This window comes from Ictidomys tridecemlineatus, chromosome 5, assembly GCF_052094955.1.
Source record: "Ictidomys tridecemlineatus isolate mIctTri1 chromosome 5, mIctTri1.hap1, whole genome shotgun sequence".
In the NCBI taxonomy this organism is placed as follows: domain Eukaryota; kingdom Metazoa; phylum Chordata; class Mammalia; order Rodentia; family Sciuridae; genus Ictidomys; species Ictidomys tridecemlineatus.
Window position 1 is genome coordinate 195877313 of NC_135481.1, and position 13579 is coordinate 195890891.

General features: G+C 50.6%; 1 protein-coding gene and 1 long non-coding RNA gene across 2 annotated transcripts; both read left to right on the forward strand.

The window, feature by feature from the left end:
- Positions 1-5210: 5210 nt before the first annotated feature.
- On the forward strand, positions 5211-5685 carry LOC101967567 (10 kDa heat shock protein, mitochondrial). Its single transcript, XM_040275457.2, has one exon. The coding sequence runs from the start codon at positions 5255-5257 to the stop codon at positions 5561-5563; it is 309 nt and encodes a 102-aa protein (XP_040131391.1). The 5' UTR covers positions 5211-5254; the 3' UTR covers positions 5564-5685.
- A 459-nt stretch (positions 5686-6144) lies between these two features.
- LOC144378202 (uncharacterized) lies at positions 6145-8042 on the forward strand. The gene is made up of 2 exons (XR_013439877.1): positions 6145-6497; positions 7350-8042. It is a non-coding gene; the product is annotated as an uncharacterized LOC144378202 (long non-coding RNA).
- The last annotated feature ends 5537 nt before the right edge of the window (positions 8043-13579 follow it).

The window sequence follows — 13579 nt, forward strand, 5'->3', positions numbered from 1 at the left end:
TGTGTTACATGGTCGCATGGAATTGTTGGAAACAGCTACACTGGAACCCTGGCTGTAAGGGGATTGGGGTGTACTTTTAATTTTCCAATCCAAATAGTTGGGGAAGATCTACTAAAATATTGATTTTGAAACATTTTCGACCACCACTCAAAATACTTTTTCTTTTGCAACCCCCTCTAGGTGAAATAAGTTTAATTAAAGACACTTGGTTTTTTTCTTAATTTAAATTTTTTATGGGTGCATTATAATTATACACAGTAGTAGGATGTATTGTGCCCTATTTGGACGTGCACTTAACAGTTTGTGCAATCTCTTCTTCATCTGTGCAAGGTATTCTATTTCCTCTCGTCAACCTTGTCCTTCCTATGCTATTCCATTTCATCATGTTGTTCTAGTCTCTTCTCTTATCCTACTTAAGAAGGTTACTGGTAAAGCCTCCCAGATTGCAAGCCCTGCTGAGCAGGAGGTGGACTGTGTGTTGAGCTGGCCCTTGAGCTGGGTCTTGGACATGAGGGACAGCAGCACAGACACAGCAGAGAAAGGCCCGGGGGCAAAGCTGCCTGCGGTGTTCAATGCCGAGACCCAGAGAGGGGGAAAGAGGAGTTTAAACGCTGCTTTTTTAAACCTTAGGATTTTCCTGAGAAACTCCAGTATAAATAAAATGGCCTTCCCTTTGGCTGTGTTGTTGCCCAATGAACCCAATAGGGGCCCAGCTGACACTGCCCACGGGTGCTCCCAGGGGAGGGACCGGGGTCAGGCCTCTTTCCCATAGCTGACCGCCCAAGCACATCTAGGAGGTCGGGTTCTGAGGAGGCTGGAGAAGAGAAGCTCTGAGACCCGCCCCTGGCACCCCACGCCCCCAGCTCTGGGGTATTTTTAGGCTGTGAGTCACCACCTGTGGGGAGCTGAGCCAGGCTCCATCCGCTCCTCCTCCCACTCCCAAGGTTACTGAGCCCCTGTCACAGGGCCTCGTGGGCCTCCCACGCCTCCAAGCCCCCACCAAGGCTCCCTTTCCACATGGCTGCCCTGTTGTTGTTCAGGTGGTGACTCAGCCACGGTATTGCACAGACAATGTATCAATCCTCCTTACAAAAATCAGAGCATTGCAGATCATGACAGTTAGCCTGTGTCAGTGCTTAGGAGTGCTGGGAATGTACTAGAAAAATGCTTAAAAACTGATTCTAAAAGGAAACAGGAAGGAAGGAAGGAAGGAAGGAAGGCCCTCATTTGTAGTATTTGCTGAACCCCATTGTATAAATGCACCACCGCCTCCACCCCACCAGGGGATTTCGAACCACCCACAAATATTCCTGAACTGGAGTGGGGAAGAGATGCCAACATGTCCAAAGCTCTGCTGAAACCTGTGTGCACAAAAGTGTCTGAGTTTAAACGCTGCTTTTTTATTATATGGTATTATTATCATCCTTCTTTTGAAGGTGAAGAAGTTGAGATTCAAGGAGATTAAGTACTTTGCCCAATGTCACACGGCTAATAAGCTGCAGAGACAGGCTTTAAACCCAAGTAGTCTGTCAGAATCCGAGGTGTTAACTGGCCTTTCAAATAAAGAGAAAGCCCTTTAAGCCTTCTTCATCTCCCCAGATGGAGCCCTATCACCTGTTGCCTGGGAGTCTTTCAGATATTATTTGTTGAGTCTTAAGTGACACAATACTTACACATGTTGTTCTACAACTTTTCTTTTCACTGAAAAATAGGTCATAGCCTTTTTCGCATTCTGTTTCGTTGTTGAAGAGCATGAATATGTCGTTAGTTATTTGGAAGTTATTGGCTGGTGGATGGAGAGGTGTGTCCAGGTTTTGCTCTTGTATACAACGTTGCAGTGGACATCTTTGTGCATGCCTCCTGGACCCCATCAGGAGCTCCCCTTACAACACTTGTGAGAAAGTACAGGGCTGGGGCTGGGGATGTGGCTCAAGTGGTAGCGCGCTCGCCTGGCATGGGTGCGGCCGGGGTTCGATCCTCAGCACCACATACAAAGATGTTGTGTCCGCCGAAAATATTAAAAAATTAAAAAAAAAAAAAAGGCTGCTTCCCAGGCTTCAGATGGCAGGCGCCTGTGAGCTGGTGTGGCAGACAGACATCTAAGTTGGCCACAGTCGGCCCACCTCGTGGAACTCATACCTGCCCTGTTGAACGTGAGCAGACCTCGTCCTGGTTCTGGCTAATCCAATATGACAGAAGCGATAGTAGGTCACTTCTGGGACTAGGGTAAATAAAATCAGAAGGTCTATCACACTCTCCTGTGCTTTCTTCATGGCTTGCATGCCCCTCCAGGTGGAGGGACGTGGGACCTGCCTGTCATCTGTACACCACCTACCCAGCACCCCACACGTTCGGAGATTGTAATCTCCAAACCCTACAATTGGGTGGAGGCGTCCTTGTGTCGGCATGATGGGCTGTTCACTCCGTCCCTGGCCTCTCTCTCCTCCCTGGAGGGTGGATGGGGCTGAATGTACCAAGCTCCTGACCAGGGCTTGCCCATCTGGTGACACCTTCATCGCCCAGGAAAACCCACAGGGTCTGAGAGCTGTGTCAGGAACCGAGGTCTGAGACCCAACATAAGAGCAAAAGATTCTCCCAGCACCGTGTTCTGCAAGGGTCTCGAAGCTGTAAGTCGGGAACTGGGGGCAGAGACACAGAGATCTTTTAATTTCACACACTGGACGAATGTGTCTTCCTCCTGGGACTTCCAGTCTGCGCTGTGCTTGGGACAGAAAGAAAACGCCTTCAGGTGCAGGTCACCTAGAAGAGCTGACAGTAGGAGCCCCACAGCCTGCAGGGGAACTGGGAGCCCCAAGATGAGGTGGGTGAGGCTCCCAAGCAGCTTCCCCCCGAAGCGTACTGGGAAGACTGTAAGATCGGGAGCAGGAAGTTCTGTGTTTACGGCCAGTCCCCACTTAGTAGTCACACGACACTGAACAACTCAGGCCTCCCAGAGCCTCATACTCCTTCCCTTCCAACAACGAAAACAGAACTTCCCTCCCGTCCATGTGAAGAGCGGCTCCCGGCCACACAGCGTGGCTTCCACGACCCCGGTTCACTCCTCAGCTGGGACTCACCGAGCTCCCCGTGCACCAAGCCCTGAGCCAGGGTCCACGATACCCACGCTCCTCCAGGGCCACATTCTAGAAGAAAACGGGCTGCAAAGGCATCAGAACATCAACGAGATGGCTGCGGCTCGAGGGTGGGGGGAGTGCCACCCGGGGCCAAGCGCAGCCTCAGGGGGGGAAGGACAGCGAAGGCCTCTCTGAGGAGAGGTGGACGGGACCTGGAGGATGAGCGGCCCTGCAGAGAAGGAGAAGGAACTTCCAGGAAGAAGACTCGGAGAACAAGGGCACCAGGCCGGGGCAGGCGGATGTTTGGAAGGGCTGAAGAGAGAAGGGGACGTGGTCACACAGCTAGTCTGAGGCCCTGGCTCCTCAGGAGCCCCCCAGACCACCTGCTGGGCGTCAGGCCATGGAGGCCAAGGCTGACCCTGAGCCCAGCCTGCCGCCACCCACAGTCTCGCATTTGGTTTCAGCGTCTTCTCTCTCTCTGGCCTAGAGACAGAGAACGCGGGCTGGACCCGCTGTGTGGGGCCACCTGCTTCCCCTTCCTTCCCAGTAGCCCTCTGAGGTAGCCAGAATCCTTACTGCGCCCATTTTATAGATGAGAAACCTGTAGTGCCGGGAGGGTGATGGGATCCCCCAGAGTCACCATGGTCAATTAACTTTTCTGCTGCCTAAGGAAGACTCTCAGACTCCCAGAGAAGTAAGATGCTCAGGGGCCCTCATTCCCCTTATCTGAAATGGGCGCTAGCCCTGGGGTGACCCAGTTGGAGACCTTGAGGTGTCCAAGGACTTGGAAACCCAGCAGCGTCGGGCGCCCTCTGCTGGCCGCCACAGGACCATCCCAGGGCTTGCTTCCCACCCGTGGGCCGGGCCAGGTCTCCGCCCCTTTTTCCCAGCTTGCACTGGGTAGGGGGACACGTGGGGTAAGGACTGGGGAGGGGAGTGCTGCAGTCACTGGTTCAGCGGCCCCCACCCTGCCTCAGCAGTCCTGGAAGGTGAGCCATGAGGTAGATATGGGAGATGGAGATCCATCTCAGCTCAGTTAGGTGCTCCTGCACCTAGACCAGGCTAATGTCCTTAACAATGCAAAGTACATAATTAAAACCTTGTGTCTACTGTGATGGACCGACCCTGCACATCCTGCAGGGAAGCAACACGTTGAGGCTGCTCCTCCCCCTGGGACCCAGCTGGTTCAGTCAACAGCACAGGCGGCCATCTCTGACCCCAACACAGCGCAGTGGAAGGACATGCATTATGGAATCAGTGGTGTTAAGATACACAGAGCTCTCAGCTCTGCCATTTTTTAGCTTGGTGACTTTCATGTCACCTTATGAGTCCTACCGTCTCATCTGTAAAATAGGGATCAGAAAGGTGCTTCTCCAGTGGACATTTGTTATTTTTGTCTGTCTGGCAGATTTCCCCACCATTCAGCATTTTTGCAGATAAACAGGAACTGCTGTTCCACCACTACCCACTTCATGTAACCTGGTGCCCAGTCCCAGCACCTTGTCGTCTCCTGTACATGGGTCTCACTAGTTCTAGTTTCCCAGATGCCAAGACGAGGGCAAGGCCAGCCAGGAGCCTAGAGCACAGAATTTAAGGGGGCACCCACTCTCACATACCCTGGGGCTGTAGACTCTCACTCTCAGGTGGAGAAGTGCATCCCACAGGGAGTGGTGCCCCCTTAAACTTTGCACCGAGGGCCCTCCCTTATCTTCTCCTAAGCCTAGCACTGGTCCCCATTTCCTTGGTTACAGTGACCAGTCTAACCTATGACAGCCCAGAGATCTTTCCTGAGAAAATATGTAGGTTTTAGGACAAAAAATTAATTTCTTGCTCCCTAGTTTGCAAGCCAATAAGGTGGTAACCCCAGAACTTTTGTGCTCTCTTCATGTACAGAAGGCTTCCAAGAAGAGAGAACAAGGCAGACAGGGAGGACAGAGGGAGTCCTGTGGACACAGTTCCTGGGTCCAGCCTGCCCAGCGCAGCACTGCTCCATCCCTCCTGGTTCTATGAGCCGATTTGCTTTGTCTCATCTAATCTGGGTTGTGTTTCTGTCACTCACAACCAAAGAATCCTCACTAACGAAACCTAAGTCAAGAATCGTGGGAGTTCCGAGGGCTGGTCTGCCGGTCTCTTGGCGGCAGCGGCACGAGAGCAGAGTCGGAGCTGCGGCAGTGCGAGTCATGGCTGGACAAGCATTTAGGAAGTTTCTTCCACTTTTTGACCGAGTATTGGTGGAAAGGAGTGGAGCCGACACTGTAACCAAAGGAGGCATTATGCTTCCAGAAAAATCTCAAGGAAAAGTATTGCAAGCAACAGTAGTAGCTGCGGGATCAGGCTCTAAAGGAAAGGGTGGAGAGATTCAGCCAGTTAGTGTGAAAGTTGGAGGTAAAGTTCTTCTCCCAGAGGATGGAGGCTCCAAAGTAGTTCTAGATGACAAGGATCATTTCTTATTTAGAGACGGTGACATTCTTGGAAAGTATGTAGACTGAAACAAATCGCTGTTGAAATGGCATCCTATGAAGCTGCCCATTCCACTGAAGTTCTGAGATCTTTCATCATGTAAATACTTTCCATGTGTCTTTTATAATAAACTGATGACAATCCAATAACATCCACTGTCTCAAAATCTTAGTTTCCCCGTACTTGTGTAAACATTTCCAAATAAAATATGTAATGAAAAAAAAAGAATTGTGGGAGATCAAATCAGGCGGTGCGCGCACAGCAGGACGAAACGTGTTTTCCCAACGCACCTGAATTTCCCTGCAGAGGCACCGGGTCTTGTTTCCTGAAGGCTTCCTGCCAGTGTGACTGGGGCTGGGGGGTGAAATCTACAAGGGCTACCCTGACAGGCAGGAAGGGGAGTGGAGGGGGGGCTGTGAAGCTGTGGGAGAAGCACGGGAAGGGGAAGGAGTGAGACCCAAGGACCAAGCCCCGAGGGAGACGCGGTCTGGATCCTAGCAAAGAGAACGTTCAGCCCCCGATTACTCGGCCCAAGGGTAGCAGGTGATGGTGGAGGTCCTAAGAGGAAACTCCCGTGTACTGGGGAGAACTCACAAGTGGTCCACACAGATGGTTCCCTGCCCAGCACCGTTCCCTGCCCCCAGCCCACATTCTTACTGGCTTCCCCCTGTGGAAGTGGGACATTCCCGCTTCCCCTCGCCCGGCTTCCTGCGCAAGTAGGCTGGGGTGTGTGGTCCAGTCCTGGTGATGGAACCGACAGGAAGCCTTCTGGATGGACAGACTGCCTCCCTGATAGCTAGACATCCAAAAGGAGACTGCCCTTGATGTCTTCCAACATGATTTCAAGTGCATCTGAGGCTTGGTACTCACGAGAGGATTTGTTTGCAGGAAAAATTAAAGAAGCCAAGGATGGAGGAGGGGCAGGACGGGAGGAATCTGAGCTTCTGATGTCATCATTGAACCGTGAGCTCAACCAGCCCCGCTGTGGCCCTGCCCAGAGCCCTTGTTCAACTGAGGACATAGGACATCCCCCTTTTTAAAAATGAATTTTAAAAATTGAGAATAGCTTTAGATCTTCCAAAGATGATTAAAATACTAGAGAGCTCCTCTGCACCCCAATCCACTTTGCCCACTCAGGGCTCTCTTGTTCTAATGCGGTACGATTGCTATAAGGAGGATTAATGCTTACTATTTTAAAACATTAACACTTTGTTCAGATTCCTCTGATTTTGATCTGCAATCCTCTGTATGTACCAGGATCCCACCCAGAGTGCCACATGACATTTAGCTGTCCTGTCCTTAGGTTCCTAGGGCCGTGACATTTTCTCAGACTTTCCTTGTTTCTGATCATCGAGGCAGTTTTGAGGTGTGTGGGTCCGGTAGACTCCCTCCGTGGAGACTCGTCTGATGTTTTCCTTGCGATGAGATGAGACTTTTTTTGCCCAGGAAAACCACAGAGGTGAACTGCCCCTCTCATCACATCATTCTGAAGACACACACTGTCCTCGATTACCTAGCTGAGACAGTGGTTGTCAGAACTTTTTGCTGCTGTAAAATAGACCTCTTTCCTTCTCTTCATACTTCTTTTTCTGGAAGGAAGTCACTAGGCACAACCCACACTGGGCGGTGGGCAGGTGTGCTCTACCTCGTTGAGGGAGAAGTAGTTACATGAATTACTCAAAATTCTTTTGCATGTGGGATTTGTCTATCCATTATTTACTCATTTATTTACATCTGCATGAACTTGTGGGTATTTATCTTATACTCTATGTCATAACCTAATACTACTCTATTTTGTCTCTTAAATCATTCTAGCTTTGGCAGTTGGGGGCTCCCTCAGTTGGCTCACACCTTCTTCGCCATAGCCCACCAGCACAGGCGTTTTTAAGATATTCTTCCTGTCACTACCAGGTGCTCGAGGCTCATCTTGTCTGTTCCTGCCCCCGGATGCAGCCAGTAGGATTCCTGACTCAGTTCTCTGGACAGTGGTATTAGCAAACAAGGTCTGGGTGCTAGGTCTCCGGTCCCTGTTCTTAAGCCATTTTAAATCGAGTATTTAGTTATTTGTGGCTGGAAGCTCCGTAACTTATTGTCACAACATCTGGTGAATGCTGTGGAAAATACAGCTCAGGAGCTGACAGACTAAATGTCTGTGTAGAGCGTCCTAAACAACACTACCAAACATCCCTTGTTTCCATAATGGCGTCTATGGGATCCGGAGGGGCCTCTGCTCCCTTGGGGGAAGTGGGGCGAGGTGGCTGCTGGGAGACACTGTATCAGGAGCCTCACTGCAGGGAGCATGGAGATATCTTGTATCCAAGGCCCAAGCAGAGGTCCCAGGGCACTCCCCACCCAGCCAGCCCTCGGGAGATCTGAAGCACCTGTGAGTGCCTGAAGGGAAGCTCTGTCAGCAAGGGAATTGTCTTGAACTTGTCTGAGAGCAAGCACTGTGCCTTTCTTATAATGAACAAAAAGACCTGAAATTAAATCAGTGATCAATGCCCAGTAGACGTGAAGAGTTTCTCCTGTTTTTTTAAGTACCTTTTAGACTGAAGCCTACCATGTCGCAGTAGATTCAAGTCTCTTATGAACTCATTTAGAGATGTTCTGTTAAGGGGAATTGTCTCACCCCAACTAGCCTGGGGTTGGGACAGGGGCAGTGAACTTGTGAACTAAATCATCCAGTTCGGGAATTAAGAAAAGAGGCGAGAAAAGAGCTACCCCAAGGGGACAGGGCAGGGGGGTGATCTGAGGGCCCAGGACGCCCGACTTCCCTCCTGGAAAGCCCTTTGAAGACTGCATCGAGTTCCCACCTGGAATTCAGCACCAGGGAACTCTGGACAGCTCCCCGTCTTCTGGCCTTAAAACGAAGGCTGGTCTTCCAGGTCAGGCCTTCTCCATAAACCAGACCTTGTTTTCCAGCTGATCCGGTCCTATCCTAACACGAGGAACTATGCTAGAATCATTCTTTTCTTTCTCCTCCTTCATTGGACCCATCCCAATTTTCCTTGTGTAATGTCATCGCATGTGTTCAGACATGAGGGAGTAGGGAGAGTGGGATTCACATCACAGTGGCTGTGATCACGAATATATTCACCCTTGTATTGGTCACCTGCATGCCACGATTTTACCAGCATCACTTGTGGAAATCTCTGAAGCACTGGGATGACCTACGCGGAGCCTGCGCCCCCAGGTCCTCTGCTCTGACCACGTTCTAGGACCACCCGACTGACCGCATGAGGACGGGACAGCGAGTGCCTCCAGAACCAGCCTCCCTTCCGGGCAGGGTGCCCAGGTGTCAACTTAAGGAACTTGTCACGACCCCTCCTCGAAGCCATCGACCACTGCCAATTCTTGGAGGACGCCTCGGCTCCCTGTCGGTGCCCATCTCGGTGCCCCAGGTCAGCATGGCCTCCTCCGGCGAGACCCGGTGCCTGGGGAGAAGCAGCGTGGACCATGATGTCTTCAAAGCTTCTTCTCTAAAGGGAGGGGCTGGGGGCCAAAAGGGAAGGGAGCCCTGGGCACAAAGGGAAATCAGAGTGTGGCCGGGAGGGGCTCTCCTGGTGGCCCAGATTGCTATATGACTTGGGCAAAGCACTGGGGCATGATGGGTTCCTTTGGGGACCCCATTTCCCATTAACGATGGCTCAGGAAACATTCAGAGACACCTCACAGAGTAAGAGAGTTGACTGTGTCAAGAGCAGATTTGGAGTCGAGGCTCAGAGAGAGGAAAATCCATGGGTCCATCTCAGGGCACCTGTCCGGTGGTCATTGTGGGTCTGAGCTCTGGGTCCTTGCCATATCTGGGTCCAGCCCTTGGCCCAGCATGGTGGTAGCCCGCTCACTTATTCGGGTGTCCACTGTGCCTGCGTTCCCAGGACGGCCCCCGAGTCGGCACTGCAAGTCCTGCATCTTCCTGTCTGTGAAGCAGGACCCGACATTGTGCTTAGCCACAGCCTGCTTCCGAGGATGGACTTTATAGGGCACAGAAGTGCCTGCTCCAGGCCAGCCTAGCACAGATGCTCCCTGCTTCTGACTGTCTTCCCCTGGCGCCCACTCTGGCCTTCGCGATTCTCACCACCATTCGGTGCTCCACCTGGGACCATCCATATCCTGGGGTCTCCTCACTAGACAATAAGTGGGAGGTTCCTTGAAGGCAAAACTCATGTCTGGTCTCTTCACCAGTGCATCCCAAAGACCAGAGCAGGGCCCTGCACATAGTAGGTACGCCAGATATCTGCTGGATGCATTAATGAATGGGTAATAATGGAGAACAACCTCAATCCTAATACCTGAGACTTTTGGCTAAGACCTGGATACTGGTTTAGGGAAGGTTCGAGGTGCAGACTGACTCATTGGGTCCTTTGGTTGCTGGTAACAAAGTTTCTCTAAAAAATCGAAAGAGGAATATTGGGATTGGAAAGAATCAGAATCAGCTGGAGATCCAGTTAGCTGGAAATAACGGGAAGAACGAATGTCAGAATGAGCTTCACATTCTGCTCAGGACTCAAACTTGAATTTATGATATGCTTGTTTGGATCATGTTCCTGCACCTTAACCAGGAATAAGGTGAGAGACTCTTTGGACCACCCTCCTATAACTGCCCTTGACAGTTGTGCAGATTGGGCACTGCTCAAATGCAGTAGGCACCACTTAAGCACCAATTAAATGGATGGATCCTCTGGGGTTGTGCAGTGCACAGTCTGTGAGAGCATGTGTGGCAGACCTGAGTGGGAATTGGGTGGTTCCCCAAAGGACATGTGTTTGTGGTCAGAAAGAGAAGGTATGAACATCAGGGGAAACAGAAAAAAGAAGAAGAAAGAAAAAGATGCCCCCTACAGATGAGGTGGCCCAAGTTAACGCAGCGGGAGAGGTGACATTATTTGATGTATCAGCAAGATCTCCACCTTCCTGGTCCGTCCTCAGTGCTTTCCTTCACTTGGTAGCTTGGGACCCTGAGCCCTCTCAGTGGGGCCTGCTGACCCATGCAGAGCTGGCCCGCGTGGTGCTGCCCTCCTGTGGCCACCGTGGAGACTGCATGAGCCAGCGTCCCAGGCGGATGCGGTTTTACTCTCATCTTTCTCCTCCCGGCTTCCTGGCCTCTGCAATCCCTCTTCTCCTCCTTCCTCTTTCTTCTCCCTCCCCTCTCCTTCTCCAGGCTGTTCCTCCTCGTCTTCTCCCCCAGGGCTGGACATTCCATCGTTCCCCTCTGGTATCCAACCCCACCCACATCTTTCTCTGGCCTGGAACTTGTGTCCTCGGTCACTATGTGGCGGGGTCTACCAGTTGTCTGTGAAGTGTGACTGACAGGGAACAGACGCAGGCACTGGGAGACTGAGGGAAGGGAACGATGCCATTAGCTGGGCTACTGTGCTGACCCCGCTCCCACCCCTACCCCCAATTTCTCTTAAAAAAAAAAAAAACAACAAAAGTCATTTACCTGCAGCCCTGCCTGGCTTACCTAAGTGGGACGTGTTACGTCCTTCAGCAAATTACCTGTTGTCTGCAGGAGAAATCCAGCCCCCAACTGCCCATTTAAAAGAACTCATGTCACCCTGCAGTGGGGGGATTTTTGCAACCTTTACCCAGACCCCATCCCAGAACTCAGGGAGATAAGGAAATTCCCACTAACCATAAAACCTATAAGAACAGGTTCCCATTAGAGCTGATCAGCATGGGCCAAAGTGACCTCGAGATGTCGTGCACCACGGAGACTTGATAGTCTGACGTCATCCTCCTGTCAATCAAAAATCAAGAGGTGCCCCTGGGTGGCTCTCTGGAAACTTCCCTGTGCTGCCCCAGCCTGTGGGCTCCCGTGCCCCGTGACAGGATGGATGACTCCACACTGGATGGTGTAAGCAGCAGCGTTTGTCATTCTCTCCCGTGGTTCTAGAGGTCAGCTGGAAGGTGTCTACCCTCAGGGTCTTTCTTGCAGTCTCAGGCAGGTGGTGGCCAGGTCACCTTGAGGCCTTTCTACCTATGCAGTGGGTGATCTGTGTTGGCTGAAGCCTGGACCCTGGCTGGGGATTTACCTCACCTGCGCGTGGCCTCTCATGGGACGACTGGATTCTGAGAGTGAGCACCCCGACAGCTGACGGATCCCCGTTACCTTTTTGCCCAGGCCTTGAAGTTGCTGAGCATCCTTCCCACTGTATTCTGCAGCAGTCACAAAGGTCCACTCAGCTCAAGGCAGGGGACAGAGTCCATCTTTTGGTTGAGGGGGTGTTGGAGGGCCTGATTCTGGACCCTCGTGGAGGAATGCTTACCTTGTTCACTGGGCAGCAGGGAAGTCCTAACAGAACACCGTGTTGGGGACAGGGTGCTGTCGGAGCCTGGGCAAGCGCCATTCCCTGCTCCTTTGACAGGAGGCTATTCCCCTACGGGCACAAGGCCGGCCTGCAGGGCAGTTTCTGGACTCGTGCTGCCTGGACTCCTGTGAGGTGACGTGCTGGGTATCACCTGTGGCCTGTCGTGACTGTTCTGTGTGAATTGGCACATACCCACCCTAAAAGCTATTGCTGCACAGCAAAGCTGTCGCAGTTCTCTGAGACCATCTCTGGAGGGTTTCAAGCTCGGGTAGGTGTGGAAGGGCAGGCCCTCGGCAGGGTGGGAGAGGAAGAGGGATGGGAGACCCTGTAAGGGCATCCTTGGAGAATACGCCCTGCTCCGGCATCTCAAGCAAGACACAGCCCTCCCCCAAGCACTTGGGGCCGTGGCAAGTGTTCTTATCATGTGTCTCGTCCATGACACGCAGGTTCGGGGATCTCATTAAGGAAATCTGGAACCTTAAATCCTTATATTAAAAGGGAAGAAGAATTTTGAAAATAAAAACGAGCTGTGTCTAACTCAAGTCTGTCAAATAAGAACAGAAAAAACCTAAAATAATACGGAAGAATTGAATACAGATTTTAAAAGTCAAGGAGATAGAAAATTTAGCCAAACCAAAAGCCAGATTTTTTAAAAGTACTAAAGGAAATGTACAAGTGTCTAGATATAATGACAAAGGAATTAAGAACAGAGGGCCCTCTCACCTCCCTCACCCCAAATTTAGGGATGGAAGATTGGTCTTGTCCACAGATTCACAGAGGATATAAAAGCTTTCCAAATAATTTCATAAGTAATTTTGTGTTATTGATTTTGTTAGGTTTTTAAATTTTTTTAATTGACATGTAATTCTTGTACATATTTATGAGGTACAGGTAATTTGAAAGCTTAGTTGGAATGGACAGGAATCTACAAAAATATAAGTGAAATGAAGAGTAACAGAATTCTAAATGTAGGGCTGGGGTATGGCTCAGCGGTAGAGCGCACGCCTAGCACGTGCAGGGCCTTGGGTTCAATCCTCAGCACCACATACAATAAATAAGTGAAAGTATTATGCCCCACTACAACTAAAAAATAAATATTTTTAAAAATGAATTCTAAATGTATCTACAAATAGAGTAAAACACTGGGCCTAGAAAATCTGACAGGTGTATTCTAGGTGCATAAAATCAGTATTTAGAAAACTCCTTCAAGGGAGAACAAACAGGGAGTGCTCTCAACTCAGCTTATGGTCTGTGTAGCTGCAACACTGAAGCCTGACAAAGAAGTCTTTTTACCTATAAATAACTGTTTTTAAACATGAGTCACTCCTAAACAAATGTTTATTGATATGCTAGAATCTGCATGAGATTCGCTCTCTCTGCTGTAGATTCAGTACATGGATTTCTACTCTTCCGAGATGTAGTTTGGTTACACTGCCCAAATACCTCTGAAGACAGATGTATGTACATACACCCACATGACAATGCAGTCACCTCATCACCTAGAAACTAGGAGAGAAGCTGAAGAGGCACCTTCACAGCCCCCAGTAGCAAGCAATCCTAGATACACCTTGGCTCCAGGCTTCCGACCTTGGCCCTGTGAGACCATACATTTCTGTTGTTTAGGCCGTTCAGTTTGTGGTACTTTGTTACAGCAGCTCTCATAAACTAATACAAAAGGCAAGCTAGAGGGAAGAGTGATTTGAGGACAGACAGAAGTTAATGAAAACTGCTAGAGAA

Coding starts and splice junctions, on each gene's coding strand:
- LOC101967567 (XM_040275457.2), top strand. CDS start 5,255: ATGGCTGGACAAGCATTTAGGAAGTTTCTTCCACTTTTTGACCGAGTA.